Genomic DNA, 15,700 nt, shown 5'->3' with positions numbered 1-15,700 from the left:
TTGCTTCTGCACTGATTGGTTTGAACCACAAGCTCCTACTGACACTACTGTTTTTTTATTTTACTGCCAGATTTTTTTTTTTTCACTATTTTTGCATTTTATATATTTTTTTTCACCTTTTTTATTTTCTGCAGCGTGACAAGCAAAGCGGGCTAAAAACATCGTAAAGCTCATAAAAAAGGCAGATAAAAAGCACTAATGTCATCGACAGCGACGTTGCCATGTAAAATGAGAATGAGAATAAAAAACAAGTTCAGCATTTTGCTCCGCGTGTTTTCCTCGTTGTGTAAAATCTCTTCACTGCTTCCCACCCCCCACTCACCACTTCCCTCCCAGACATTTTTACTTCTCACACTTAATTACCTCTGACATAATAATTATCAAAGTTTTCTTCTAATGAAGAACAAAAAGCTTTTTCTCTATTAAATCTGTACAGCTTATGTGATAGATTCTCTCTGTTTTCTCTCTTTAGAGCGACTCATTCGGCGTCTTGTATTCAAGACGAGACAGTTTGCTTTATCTCCCCCCCCCACACACAACTAGACGTCAGACTTTAACTCTGTAAAAAAGTTTCTGGCGCCCTTCAAATTAAGGCCATGAAGATTCAAGAAAGAAGAACAAAAACAGACTTTTAAAAACAAAAAACTCCACTTTGTTTGAGTATATCTAGAAAACTAAGATTTAACACTAGAACATAAAAAAGACTGAAAAGAAATCGTAGCTTAATATCTGAGGAAGACAATCTCTGTGTGTTTCAATCTGGAGTCCCCGTTTCTACTTACAAAATAAACTTCACCTACCTGCGTGTTCAGCCTTTTTTTTTGTTATTTTGTCCTTTTTTGTTGTTTTTTTTTTGGTCATTTTTTTTAATTAGTTGAGAATTTTCTTGGAGAAACTTTTCAGGCTTCAGCTCAGTCCTTTAGGCAGCTTTCCCAGACTAAACAATTTCTTTGCACGGTGCCCAGTAATTTCCCCTCATCCCCTTTTCCTCAGAACTCGTCGCCTCAGTCTTGATTTTTTTTCCTCTTCTTCTTGTAGACCAGGTAGGAAATGAAAAAAGTGTCTCTTCTTCTTCTTTTCTTTTATTTTTTTTGGTGCCTGGGCAATCTGGAAGTAATCTTTTCTCTTTTTCTCACATTCACAGTGCAGCCACCCTCCGTCTCAAGGCAACGCTGTCACAGGAACATTCGCTCTGGCCGTTCGCTATCTGATAAAAGAAGAGCAAACAGAAAGGTTGCCGGGGCTGGAATCAAAGCACAATTTTATAAACGCAGAAGAGCAACAGAGCTGACAGCTGACAACACAATAAAGAGCTAAAAGTGCTGCTGAAATGACAAGAAAACGACAAGCAGGAGTCGTTTGAATCATTTTATAACGGTGCTAAGCTTCATTTTAAGATCATCATTAAACTCTTGGACAAAACATTTATTATTGTTGAACATTAAAATAACTCGGCTCACAAATACTCCTTCAAAGTCTGAGGGAAAAAGTTTAACATTTAACTCCGTTATCATGCATATTTGAATAGAAGATGAACTGATCTCCAGGAGGAAGTGTGAAATATGAGATATTTAAACTTTTTATGTACTTTTTTTACTTGCTTGTGAGCGCGTCAAGACATGTGAGCTCATCGTTTCCCCCGTAAACTCAAACCACGCTGAGCCTGACAGGAGGTGTTTGTTAAAACACGGATTTTAGACGTCATAATTGGACTTCTTTATGTAACCTGCTTCCAATAATCTGCCGTGTTTCCAAGCAGCTCACGTCTGACAGTTAAAATAAGAGGAACGAGAAGAAATTACAGATTTATTTAAAGTTTTTGAGCCCGTCATCAACAAGGGAGGAGGAGGAGGAGGGATTTGAAATGCCCTCTGTGCATGTTGTGATTGTGCTAACTGAAAAAATAAGTGAGGTACTGACTTCTATTTTGGTGTGTGGCTACAACTAGGTGGAAGAAAGGTCACCATCTATAATTGGGTTGTTAAGTCAAAATTCAAGACGGCCACCACCATGTGGCTGTGTCAACAGGCCACCCCAATCATTGGGATCTGCAACCTTTACGATCGAAAGAGCCATTTTTATGCCTTTTTCACTCAGTTAAGTGTCCAGAGCTGCAACAACCTGCTACAACTGTGATTATCAACTGCTGGCCCATGGGCCACATTAGGTTTGTTGGAAGGGGCTTTTGTCGCCAATAGGGGTGACATTATAAAGCTAAAAATATCTAATGATTTTTAACTTTTATTGATATTTTTACAATTTAAGACAAATGAAAAGACCAGATTCTTGTAAAGAGAAGGGGCTGCTTTTTAATTACTGTAATAAAAACTATTAACTATGCAGACCTACGTAATTTTTTTTTAATCGTGGAAAAATTAATTAAGTATAGAAATAAAGCATAAAGTTAAAGCGAGCATGTTTTACTTCTTGTACTAGTTCTAGTATTCACATATTTGCAAAAGAAATGACAATAAAACAGCTAAAACCAGTTTTTTTGTTGTTGTTTGTAGAACAACCACTAAAATTCAGTTTTAGGTAAGTTTTGGTCAAAGCTTGAAAGAGCTGCTGCAGAGGGACCAAAGAGCCGCATGTGGCTCCAGAGCCAAAGGGTGCAGAACCTTGGACTCCACCATTGCACCTGGTGGTGGATAAAATTGCGCCCTCTACTTGCCAGGATCCATCACTCTGCGCTGCTTCAGACAAGCAAAAAACCACAACAACAACCTCTGTTCTTCTACACGGTGCAACTCCCACCCACTTGAATATCTTGCACCAAAATGTTAGGGCTCACTTGTTTTCCCACTATCAATCCCAGTCTATAAAAACTTGAAAATGACAAACATTCACTATTCAAATCCCTCAGACATCTGCGTACCGCTTGCCATCTCTACTTTACGATGTGGTCCGAAGGTGGCGGGTAAAATGAAGCGTGGAAGAAGAAAACTGCTAGACTGAACTGCAGGAAAAACTAATCAAAGGCTGAGTTTGACTTGAGAATACAACGGTGAAATTTATTCAGATTTTAGAGTGTCTGCGGCAGTCTTCAGAAATAAATTTAGTAAAAATAGATTGTTTAACTTTGCACAAAAGAAAAGCTTGATTGGAGCATATTCTAAAAGTAAAAAGAGTAGCATCTTTTAAACAAAAGTATGGAGAAAAGATAATTGCACCTATAATACGTTTTTGATCCACTGTATGCAAAGATGCTTGTGGTGAAGTTTTAAACTGGTCTCTGCAGTCAGCCGAACTAACCCTCAAAACAGCAGCACATGCAAGACCCTCCAGAACTAAAGAAGAACAACCCCCCACCCCATTGGACCAATCGTTCTGCTTCAATATCGGTTTATAAGGTACGACACTAAGACGTTATTACCAAGTCCTGAACATACATCAATCCAAGGTTTTCCTTTTTAAACTTAAAAAAAAAAAGATCTATTTGCACTTTAGTCTTAAACCTTCTGGATATCAGTTCACCTTTGATTTATTCAACTACTGAGAACTGCAGAAATTTAACCACACGTTTTCAAAGTTAATGCATTTATTCGTCACAAGGAAACTCTTTACACATTTTCAGAACAAATATTGTGAACCAAAACTAAATCAAAATGCCTGACAGCATTGATGCACAACGTACAGTAAATGTTGTAAATTGTTAAATTTGTCCAACCTCATAGCTGAAGTGTTTACGGTTTCTAGATACTAAGCCCTGAAAGGTAAATTTGACACATTCCAGCGGTAATTTCCTGAAGAACTTACTTAGACTGGTATGAGAAAGCAGGAACATGGTCGGCAGCACTGTCCACCTGGATCTGTTGCTGCTGGCCCGCCACCTCCTGGGATGAAGGAGCCACAGTCTGGGGTGAGGTATCTGTCACCACTCCCTGAAAGTGGGGCAGAAACACAGCAGGAAATGTCGCAGTTTAGAACAAGAACTACGAGAACAAGGAACAATAAATTTTACTGGGCGATTAATTGTTTCAGAAATTACTACGATAAACGATAATATTGTTTGAAATTTAACAATAATTGCCAATTTTTAGAGGAAATGTTGATTTGTTTGGGGTGCAGTACCTTTTTTGACCTCCTGATGGCAGTATAAGACTGTTTAAACCAAAATATGGATAGTTGAGCAGTGTCTCTTTAAGAAAAATGGGAGGGAGGGCCCTTGACGTGACATGGGCTGGTGACATGGTGGATGCTCGGTGTTTTGAGCTCTTTAGCATAGCATTTTTCACACAAAGCTTTTAATAAAAATAAAAAAATCAGTAAATAAGTTCTCAGCTTCTTTTTGCAAAGAAAAACAACTTTTTACACAAAGGCACGGGTTTCAATTGTGAATTTTGGAGCTTCGACAAGATGGAGGTTTATTATTTATATTTATATTTGTTAGCTTAGCTTGTAGCATAGCTTCTCAGCTTAGCTGCTTTTAATGACCCAAAAACGTGATTTTGGACTGTTAAAACGAATTTAAAAGATAAAGGGAGGAATCAGTGAAGAGCACCCGAGTTGAGCCTTTTGTCATCCCGTGTCCAGTAGAAAGAGAGACACGAAGAAACTATAAAGCCGATAAATGTAAATAAGGTTGATAATTTTCATTCATCATGCGATTGATCGATTTATTGTTTATCACGAAAGGCCTACAAGAACTCCTGGTTCTGTGGGACAATAAACATGTCTGACTCGGAGGTGAAATGCTTCTTGTGTCATTTTTCCACATTTCATGTTAATAAAAATAGATGTGTTGGAATTTCAGTGGCTGAAATGAAAAGTTAGAAGACGAAGGACTCATTTTGTCACGGACCAGTAATTTCATTTGAAGTAAGAAAGATGTTCACCCTCAGTAAAGGCAACTTTAACATAGACATCTGTGCATGGGAACAGTACGTGTTTGTGGTAGAAAACTTCTTTACAGATGGCTCTGTGCACTGAATCCATCAAAACAAGCCTTTTAGCCTTTTTATGCGTCTAGAATTACTGATTGCCCCCATCACTGAGTCATCTCAATCACCTTTAACAAGCTCTCAAGGATAAGTTGTCCTGTCCATACATCAGCCCTCCAGACACGAGCTGATACGGTGATATACGCCCCGCTGCTGACACTGGCACTGAGAGGACAATAGAAGGGATGGAATAGGTGGAAGGTGCTGTGGGCTATGCTACAACTACATCCCTCTTTTCCAGCCCACTCCCTCATCCTGAAGACTGCAACTTTCTGAGGAGGGGGAGTCTAAAAGGGGAACATAGGAGGAGAGAGGAGCGACTAATGGATGTGTCAGGGGAAACTCATTGACCGGAGGCTGGCAGGCTAACCAGGCCTCCGCAGCTGACGGATGTTTCAGCCCCCTACCAGCCTGGACCGACTGTGAGAGGAGAGGGAGAGAGACAGTTCTGCTGGCGCTGTCTCACTTCAGCTTCTGTCATCTGATACACGACTGATAGACCATCTGAATATGACCGCACTGTCAGCCGCCAGACAGCTCGCCTGCTCTCCCCGTTGTCCATACCACCCGCCTGCCTACCCGCTCCCCGCGTTCATCAATTCTCTGCGTGGACCGCCTGAAACTGCCAGGAGCTCAGACAGCCGCCGAGGAAACGAGGAAATCTGTGCTGCGCTTCAAATGTCTTTCCCAAACACTATAAAACTTCTGACTCATTGTGCTTTGCTTGCATTATTTGCCTTCGGTGCAAAGTCATTTATTTGGAGGGAACAGAAGAATATTTCTGCGTCTGTCATTCGACAATGGTTTGGATTTTTAGATGTGAGAAAGTTTTTGTCTGATTAATGGTGATGCTATCCTCTGTAGGTAAACAATAACACACGTCTGAATGTTGTTAACTACCGTGTGCATGCTCGCAGGTCTTACTTCGACAGGGACGGCTGTTGGAGGCACAGGAGTGTACTGGGGAATGTAGGTCCCTTGCATAGGTGCCGCGGCAGCTGCAGCAGTCATGTACTGAAACACACAAAACACACACATATTCAAACAACATCCTTGCACAGAAAAATTCCAGAGACACTCATTAGCGTTACAAATCCCAATATCATTATTAAAAAATAAATGTTCTTTTCTGGCATCTAACACAGATTATAATTCCCTGGAACACTCATTTACTGTAATTATTCCCATAACTAAAAGCCAGATTGTTGTGCCTGAAGCGTCCTTTGGAGGGCGATAGAAGAACACGTGTAAACGCTCACAAGAGCAGGGGAGATCAGATAAGGAAGAGGAATGAACAAAAGAGGAGATGTCCTGCTGTCCCACCAAAACTTCAAACGGCAAGCGAACACAGCCGAAGAAGCAAAACACAACAATAAAGGGAATAAATGTGTGTGAGGAGAGGGGGAGGAGGAGAAAAAGCAGGAGGTCTGCAGCCTGTGGCCTATTTTCCTTTAGTCATGCCTGCTCTGGCTTTTATGTGCACGCTCTGCGATGGGCATTTTACAAACGTGACACAGGTTTGGTTACACGGCAGCCAGGGGGCTGAGGACACAGACTGTGCAAGGGTTTTTCTGTGAAATGTGAGCTTGTTTTTAATTAGCACATGCCTGCACAGAAATGACTTATCATTACAAGCCTGTGCACTGCTGCATGTCTGTGTTCTGCCATGCAGCTGTGTGTGTGATACATACATCACATGCCTGTGCTTCTGTTTGTGTAAAAAAAAAAGACACAGACAAAGAGGCTTGGAACGATAACCGTGTAGTACGCCGCCAACGGATGTGATCCCAGATAAAAGCCACTGAGCAGCCTCTCCTCTTCTTCCTGCTGCCTTCCGGACTGAACAAAAAGGGAGGTACAATCCCTTTTCTTTGCGTCTGCGTCCTGAAAAGCATGGTGGCAGCATGCAGCAGGAGGCAGTAATGGACGAGATGTGGCAAGCCTGTCTTGGCCACAGGCCCGGCGATGCTGGTGAAGTGTCATTACCGGCAGCGTTGCTAATGGATCGGGTACGGCTCCACCGCTCACCGCTAATGAGAGCAGCTAAAGGCCATGGACATGGGTGATTAACTCCCCCACCGTTGCTACACAGAGCCAGGAGGAAGCCCTGGGATGGATGTTAGTGTGCGTTCATATGTGGGTCTTTGAATTTAAGGTTATCGCACCTTCAGGGCTGTCACAGTCCGGACAGGGTGAGGCCGCGTATCCAGACCTCCTGACACATTTTCACATTACCTCTCTGCGTGTCACCCACCCCTCCCTCTTCTTCCCTCTCACCTTCCTGTCACCCTCTCTTTTTTACTCCTTCTCTTTCAACCTGCTGCCTTCTGAAAGGGCCCATCAGATAGTTGAAGTGACCTTCTCCCTGGCGAATCCAGACCACGCATACCAATTTTCTTTGGGACTTGAGGTCTTCGCCTCTCCTCCCCATTAACTTATTCAGTCAACTCACCTGTGAGGGCTGCATGAAAGCAAAAGAAGGAAAGTAAGAGATAATTAGCTATTATCACGATCTCCCTGTCACGGGGAGAACGTCTGTTTGAAATGTTATATTTCTCTGCTGGACTGCAAAAGGAATTTAAATTGCATTTAACGAGAAGATTTAATAAGGTTTTTCCTTCTATCATGACCATTAGTTAACCTATTTAATGTGGCAGGTTGAGCAAAGCATAATTCTGCAATAGCCTGTGTGGCAAGTCAGGGAGGATGTCAAGCCTGGCCATGGTGAATTGGGTTGCCATGGCGATAAAGATGATTTTTGTCCAATTTTGCCTCCTTTAGTACTTCCTTGTTCATAGTCAGGGGATAAGTTTGGGTAATATAAAGCATCCCTAATTGGCGATAAATGTTTTTCAGCTCAGTCCCCCCCACACACACACATACATGTATACTTATACACACTTACACACACTCGGGACCTGAAGCAGATGGTGGGTGGATGCATATGATGAACGGGAGGCTTGAATAGCTTCTTAACGAGGCTGGTGTGAGTAGACTCCTTAAGCCTCTTCTCTGCCACCCCTCTCCGTGACAAACACTCACGACTTCAGTGTAAGTTCAGACTGCAATGCAGCAACGCCACGATGAAAATCCATAGCATAGACAGAAAGACTCTGGTACCACAGTGGATTGGGACTCTGCACCACAATAAGACAATTTATGTTTGGTGGCTACAAGGAGGAAGGAACAGTTTGGGCTTTGAGATTTCCATTGCAACAAGATTTTTTCCCTTTAAATTGTAGCTCTGCAGCATTTCTAAATGACCAAATAAATTATCCACGTCTTGGTCCGTCACTCAGCCGCCGCGCCTATCTATCCTCTCAGTGATGACATGCCACTCTGTTGTATCATCTACAAGGTGAAGGATAACACTTGATCAAGGCAAGAGCATTTCAGTCAGTGTAGGGTTATTAATGGCAGCGCAGCGTGGGGGATGGGCTCTGATGACTATTGATCTGTACTGTGGGTGTCTAACACTGTGGGAACTGTTGGAGGGAATTACAGTACTCTTCCACTTTACTAGGAAAAGCTCCGAATATCCTTGCCTCTGGGCTTTGTTAAGTGCTTACAGCGATTTGTGCCGGTAAAGTCAGACTCTAGCCGCCGGTTTTACAGGAAACACATACGTGTGTGGATGCAAATAGCAGCCCACGAACTGTTTCAAGGGTCTATTTTGAGTTTTAACCACTAGAGGAGTGATGAACTTTTTATGTGAGCACAGACGGGAGGACTTACGCCCTCTTGGGTAAAAAACTACAAAATCTGACAATAATTTCCTCCCAGTTTTAACATCAACATCATTCTAATTTAAGTTTAGGTGACTTTTTATTAGCTGGTTTTTTAATTTCTTTCCAGTACCTGACCATTTTAAGAGGAATTCTGTTTTTCCTTTCTTTCACTGTTTATTCTGACCTATGAATCATTTTGGCACAAAAGGCTCCTAAACCCAAAGAATGAGTCAGTGTTGTGTTGACACACACTAGATACTTAAAAAAACCCTAATAAATAAGATAGTTGAGCACTTTGTTTTCTCGAAGACTGTTCATCTAGATGCTATTTTTACCCTGAAATTTCTTATTTTTTTACTCTTTCTGCCAAGTTTTTTTTTTATTATGAAACTAAACTGCACCATATACTACTGGAAAGTCTGACTCATTGGAAGCAAAGTATAAAGAAAGTTGAGGTTTAAAACTTTTGCACAGCAGCATATGTGGGCTACCTGCTTCCAACAAGCATATAAAACAAACATATTCTGAACTTTCTCTTTTGAACTGGAAGCTTCATACAATTATTTTGAGCACTTGTTGCCAATTTGGAACAGACTTTATTTATGTGAAAATAACATAAAAAGTGAAAATGGAACGCTTCAGACAAAATGTGATAAGTTGCTGCAATAATGAACGGTATCAAAAGAATTTGTGCTATTTTAGAATTTCATTGAACATTAAACTGTGATAGACAATGAATTTGTTCTCAATACTGAAAAACATTATATTTTATGAGCCTAAAATCTATATTAGGCATCTTAACTATCGTTTTTAGAATATATGCTCTTTGTTTTAACAAAACAAAAATGATCTTTACAGATATTTTTCATTATTAGCCATATTTCACACATACTTATTCCAAGCATCCCTTCAGGGGTGCCCAAATGTTTTATGTGGGCCAAAACTATCCAGATGAAAGGACTCGTGGGTCACAAAAATGTGAATTTAACTCTCAACATGAACAATATTTTGGAGAAAGGACAAAAGTTTACTAATGTTGGTGGAGAAAGTTTTAAATTGTTGTAGATCCAAAATATTAAATGCTAAGCTTATATTTTTTATTAAAAAGGGTTTGATTTATTTGATTTGTTGGGTCTATGTTTGTTGTTTTCTTGTGTTTGGAGAGTTCAATTTAATCCGTTTTCAGAAAAAAAAAAAAGCGTAATTTGAGTAAGCGTCTTTTTAAAAGGGGGGGGGGGGGGGTGTCGATCAGCCTTTTTGACCATGGACAGACCAAAAGTCTGATCAAAGTTCCAGCTTCAGGTCGCTACAACAGATTCATAGAAGGCTTGATAAAGTTGATCAACTTGTATGCAGATGATACCACGTTATATTCATTTAAAAACGTCCAGTGTTCCTCTTGATTATTTTATCAACTGCAATATTTAGCCAAGTTTTATGAATAATTATCCAAAAGTCTCCTTTCTGGTAGAAATCAGAAAAAGTTTTTGGTGCTTTGTAACATGAACTGAAAATAAAAAGTTTTGAATTTTGTTTAATATCGCTCATTTTGAGAAGATTGTTTTTTTTTAATCTATTTTACTGTTAAACCTAAACATTATATATAAAAGGATTGCAGAAAGTCTGGATCGAGCTCTTAAGCCTGGTGGCCAAAATGATACCATTCTTAAACTGCGGTTGTGGGCCGCATGAAATCACTCCAAGGGCCACAAATGGCCCGTGGGCTGCACTTTGGACATCCGTGCCTTAAACCCAATCAAAGTGGATCATAAAATGTTTAAATGCCTTAAATAGGGTTGACTTAAAGATCATCCAGACTTTGAGGATTTATCCCAGAGAACAGAGAATGAAGGACACATCTCCAGCCTCTCTGTGAACTTAAGTTAAAAATAGCAATGCATATTAAAGAAATGTAGAAAAATATACTGTCCCTAAAGTCTCAGAGGAGCGAAGGAAACAGCTCAGATAACAGAAGAAAGTGCTTCTCACAAATCTCTTCTAGGGATACAGCACTTGTCAATCACCGCTGTCACCATAACAACAGAGACTTGGGTTCTAGTTGCCACGACGGGAGTAGGATGAAGAGCGCAGAGGGAAGGTCACCTCTTGTCATGTCAAACATCATGTCGCTCACACACGGGCGAAGACACTGACGGGACGCGCAAACACATACAGACACCAACGATGAGACGACAAACACAACGCTTCCACACAAGCAGAGCCTTTAACAGGCGCACATGGCGTGACAGATAGACTCCCGTTAAGTGCTGAGACTTCAAAGACGGTAAATAAATCAGTAACGGAGCAATATGCACCAAACATGAAGCAATAAATCAGCAGGGAGCATAGATGGCATGTTTATGTGTGTCATCCATAAACTGTTAGCCTGAGGTTCTTTAGCATTCTGTAATCAAGTTGTTTGAGCCAAACAGACACCGAACTGAACTGGAAAACAGAACGTTTTCTGGAGGAGAAGCTAAATTCCAAAGCCGTGACCATTAGGCGCCGGTTATACCATTCCTCTTCGCTGTGCCACTCCTTTTGGAGGATACACGCTGCAGAATAACAGCGTTCTCGGAAAGCTATGGTCACCACACCGGTGTCACAGTTTGGGTGGACAGAGAACATTTGGTTCCCTCTCTCTCTTTTAAGAGAGAACAAGGAAGCCGCAGCTATAATAAAAAGAAAACAAAAAACAGCTGCAGCGAGCCATGGAACAGCCATGATTATTCTGAGGTGTGGCTTCTCCTGCCAGAGCTGGTCAGGATAAGTTGTTGACTCTGGAGACGCCGCTCGCTGCAGGTGCTCCTCTGTGGCGCAGTCAAAGTCACGTGACCGGTGGGGGCAATCAAAACAACCTCACCACATGTGTGTACACTTGAGGAATGTGCATGAAGGGTGTGCGGTGTCACGTTTACTACACGGATAGTTGCATGTCCTGGTTCCTGAGCCTTTTTCAGCAGGCTTTTCCAATTAGGATGAAAGAAAGGGCTTTCACATCTGGCTAAGAATCAGCTTTGCAGGAAACACGTCTCAATCCCCGTTGATGATCGAGAGAGGCATGCTGTGTGAGGCGCTCAGCCATGGAGAAGTTATGCTACACAGCACATAGCCTCAGGAAAGCTAAGCAGGCAGAAAGAGGGTAAACCAGACATGAAAAAGTGGGAAAGAAATCCCACTTTCTTCTATAATACAACCCATCAAACATCAGAAGCCATCATCGTAGATTAGCCCATCTCTAATCCTGGCTGTTAGCACAGCTGGGGCAGATTAGGAAGGGGGGGAGCATTTCTGACAGAGTCAACATGGCGTCACAGTCGCTGACAGCTCACCTGGAAACACATGGGTAACTGTACAATACAGCGCTGTTTCAATCATGCACACGGAGATCAAACATACTGCCGGAGCAAAGCTGTCTGCTTGTCTGCCCCCAGGCAGCGGGGTTAGGGCAACAAGTCAAGCTTCAGAACTGTGTGACACCTCTAAGTCGACTTGATCCTCCAACAGGGGGGAGTTCATGGTTTGGGGACAGCAACTGTACGGCAAGTGAGTGAGCACAATAAGACAAGCTGATGGAGCGATGGTGCGCGATTTAGGCGAGAGCGACGGAAAGTGTGAGAAAGAACCAGAAATTAGAGGGTGAAAGTGAAGTAATAGAGGAGTTTGTCAAACTGGTGAGCCTCACAGGAAATCTGTTTAATGTAGAAGATTAGGGAGGAAATGCGCTCTTTCAGCGTCTGCACAACGATTAAAACAAATGATTCGACAGCTTCATGAATCGTGGCTGAGAAAACGGTCTGAGACGAGTTTGTTCAACAGAAGGTAAAACAATGTTTTGACTCATTTTGTTTTTTTGTGTTTCTGAGCTAAATTAAAAATGCTCACGAAGATAAAAAGCCTTCAACTTTTTCATCCTGACCCAATTCCAGCAAAAATGGTCACACTGGCTGATAATCAAATAATAAAGTGCATTTAATTAGCAGCTCTTGGCAGCTACTTACGCTGTTAATTTCTAGAGAAGCGGTAAGGGTGAACTTAGTTTTCACACACTGCCTCTTTATTTAAATGAACTTTATTAAACAAATACTGACAGGGTGTAATACGTTACATGTGTTGTTAAATTGAGGTTGTATTCTCCTCTTTTTAAGACTCAGTGAGACCTAGATGGTTAAAAAATGTCCAAATATGTTAAATCTTCTAAAAACAGAAGGTAGTGAATTTGCAACTGGCTGGTTAAATGATCTAAAACTATAAAAATTGTTTTAAATCAACATTGCGCCCAATATTTGCTTTCAACTGATGGTTTAGGGAGTTTGCGTACGGTTGATTTAGGCTCACAAATCTCACTGCTGTGACCTCACAACAGAAGCGGAAGATGCCCTCGTGTATCAGCATTTCTTTGTAGTCAATTTCTAAGTTTGTACATTTGATTCAATTCGTTTCAAAAATACTATATTAATCCCAAAAGGAATTAATTGTTGTTGTAGCTCATCCTGGCATCATTAAGAGATGTAATAGATGCTGATGGCTGTGGGCAGGAAGGATATCTTGTAGCGGTTCGTCCCACAGCGGATATGAAGAAACTGGCTGCAGATGCTGATCCGTCCACCCAGACTCAGCAGACCTCTCAGTCGTCTTGGGCAACAGGACTACCTGAATGCCGGGCAGAACTCCTCCCCGAGCAATGGCCATTCCTCCCAGCAGCCTGCCAGAGGACGATCTTGGTCCTCCCATTGTCACGAGCCACTTTTCTCACCACCTCCAAGATCTCGGCGGTCAGGCACTCAAGCACTGCCTCCAGGTAGATGGGAATGCATCTACGGCACCTCCTTTTCAACTCATTTGTAATTTGGGGCTGTAGTTGAGGTATTATTTGGGTTTTTGAGACGTTGATCAGCAGCTCCCAGTTATAGAAACCCACTTTGTTGTCATGGATATGCATCATAACAAATGTCCAAAAAAAAAAAAAAATGTTTCAGTAAAAATCCTTCCAGCTGAGTAAATAATCATCTGAAAAAAAGTGATTTACATCCAGAAAAAAGAGAAAGTTTTCAAAAGCAAAATCTCAGACTGAATGTAAGAGAGCTACTCCAACATGCAGCCACCTTGAGCGGCACAATCCTAGAATCTAGAATGGTGACAGTGGCAGCTACGTGAGCCTGCGTGGGACAATTAGTGCAATTTGTGGTGGCACAATAAGTAGTACTCACACTTCCTGTAGTGCCCAGGGACAGATGGTTCATCTGCTGGGTGATAGGGCCCATCATGCTGGCAGGTTGCATGGACATAGTGTGGTCCATGGCTGGCGTGATCACTGCACCCTGGAGCAAGAAGATAAAAGATAAGGAAGAGGAGGATGAAATGATGAAGGCCGTGCAAATTCCTTTCCAGATTAAGATCTGAGCTTTATGAGGTTTTTACCCTTTCTAGAATTACTATGTAAATTCTTAAGGTCCACTTTTTTATTCTCACTAGGTAGCTAGCCATGCTGTCCATGTACAAATTACATAAATGTTTTAAAGGCAAAACAATTAGTGATAACCAACTAATGGCTCTCAGGCCATATCTGTCTACAAGACTAATCATTCTGACCTGTGAAGTAAAAGAAAAGATTAATTATGCACAATCCAATACAAGAATCAGGCATTACTCAGCCTATGAAAGTAGTGATAGCAGCAGTGGCTTAGCCATCAGAGCTCTTACAACACATGATCAGGCCCCTCTGAACTGACAACAAGTTTTAAGCGTAGAACGGTTGGTTTGCTCAGCAGGAGGTGAGAGGTGCTAAAGCTCCAGAGAACTGAGATCAACATTTATTTTTCATGCAGATTTTAGCTTCTTTCCTCTGTATTTGTTTTGTGTTGTCGCTGTACAGCTGGAGCGGGTGCACTGCAAGTAGTCAAAATAAATGCAGTTAAAATAACAATAAAATTGTGGGGGCGAGGGGGGGGGGGGTGTCAGCCATTATTGCTCAACTCTCTAGCATTTTATTACATTTATTTCCTTACTGTGTTAATGTTGACTCAGTTCAAAAACATTGCTCTTTTTTTTTTTTTTCAAATTTGGTTCTTTTGCTTCTTTTAGACCCCGCCCCTCACACAGTGATTGCTGGACATGGGCACAGGTGACCCCCGTGACCCAAAATGAAAGAAGCGGGTAAAAGATAATGGATGGATGGATGGATGCTTCTTTTAGCTTTAAGCTAGCCTTTTGCTACTCGCCAGCCATTTTTCATTCAACCTTTATTTACAAAATACTTCTAACTGGAATTGCTATTTTAGTTAGCTTGTTGCAACTTCTAACTTCTCGCTATAATTTTTGATATTTTTAGCTGTTTTTGCTAAATTTTTAGCTACCTTTTATTTTTTTTTTGCTAGCAATTTTCTACTTTTAGTTTTTAGCTAGCCTTTTGCATCATTTAGGTGATTACTACTGATTTTAAGTTTTGGATAGACTTTGCTACTTTAAGTTAGTGTTTTGTTACTATTGGATTTTTCACCTGACATTGTGCTGCTTTTAGCATTAAGCAGGTGTTTTGCTCCTTTTAGCTACTATCCTGTTTTTTTTAGATTTAACAACCCTGTTTCAGCATCTTCAGGAAATTTCAGCAGTCATTCAACACTCAGCAATCAGAGTACTTAGCAGAAAATGCTATTTCTCCAGTTTTATTTAGCATTATTCAAGTTCATTTAATATCATTTGATTAAAGGTCATACCCAATTTTTTTTAAATAAAAAAAAAATAAAAAAATTGAAAAAGTGATTAACACGTTTAAAAAAATAGGTAAAAGCATGAAACAGACCTCTCTTTTTGATCTACTGCCTCTGAAGCTTGACTCTGAATAAGTGGGTAAAAATAAATGGAAGGGAGACTAATCGATGCCTGGCCCCTGCACTGTTGTCTTAGTAAAACTCTGGCCCTTTAGCAAATTGATTACGGATGATACGTGTTTGTATCGACAGAGCAAGAAGTGACACGAAAAAAATTACAGAGGTGAACTGATTTTTCAAGTGAGAGTGTGAGACATTGAGG

General features: G+C 41.0%; 1 protein-coding gene across 1 annotated transcript in view; it reads right to left on the bottom strand.

Moving 5' to 3' along the window:
* Nucleotides 1–845: 845 nt before the first annotated feature.
* Nucleotides 846–15,700, bottom strand: part of rbms3 (RNA binding motif, single stranded interacting protein) — a gene marked incomplete in the record, with an annotated part of 255,514 nt that continues 240,659 nt past the window's right edge. Inside the window, 4 exon segments of the mRNA XM_037692937.1 lie at nucleotides 846–1,207; nucleotides 3,757–3,881; nucleotides 5,865–5,954; nucleotides 13,879–13,989. Of these exon segments, the coding sequence (XP_037548865.1) occupies nucleotides 1,204–1,207; nucleotides 3,757–3,881; nucleotides 5,865–5,954; nucleotides 13,879–13,989 (330 nt within the window).

This window comes from Nematolebias whitei, chromosome 19, assembly GCF_014905685.2.
Source record: "Nematolebias whitei isolate Nwh7 chromosome 19, NemWhi1, whole genome shotgun sequence".
Taxonomy (NCBI): domain Eukaryota; kingdom Metazoa; phylum Chordata; class Actinopteri; order Cyprinodontiformes; family Rivulidae; genus Nematolebias; species Nematolebias whitei.
Note: the sequence above shows the minus strand (reverse complement) of the source record. Positions and strands in the feature narration are given on the sequence as shown.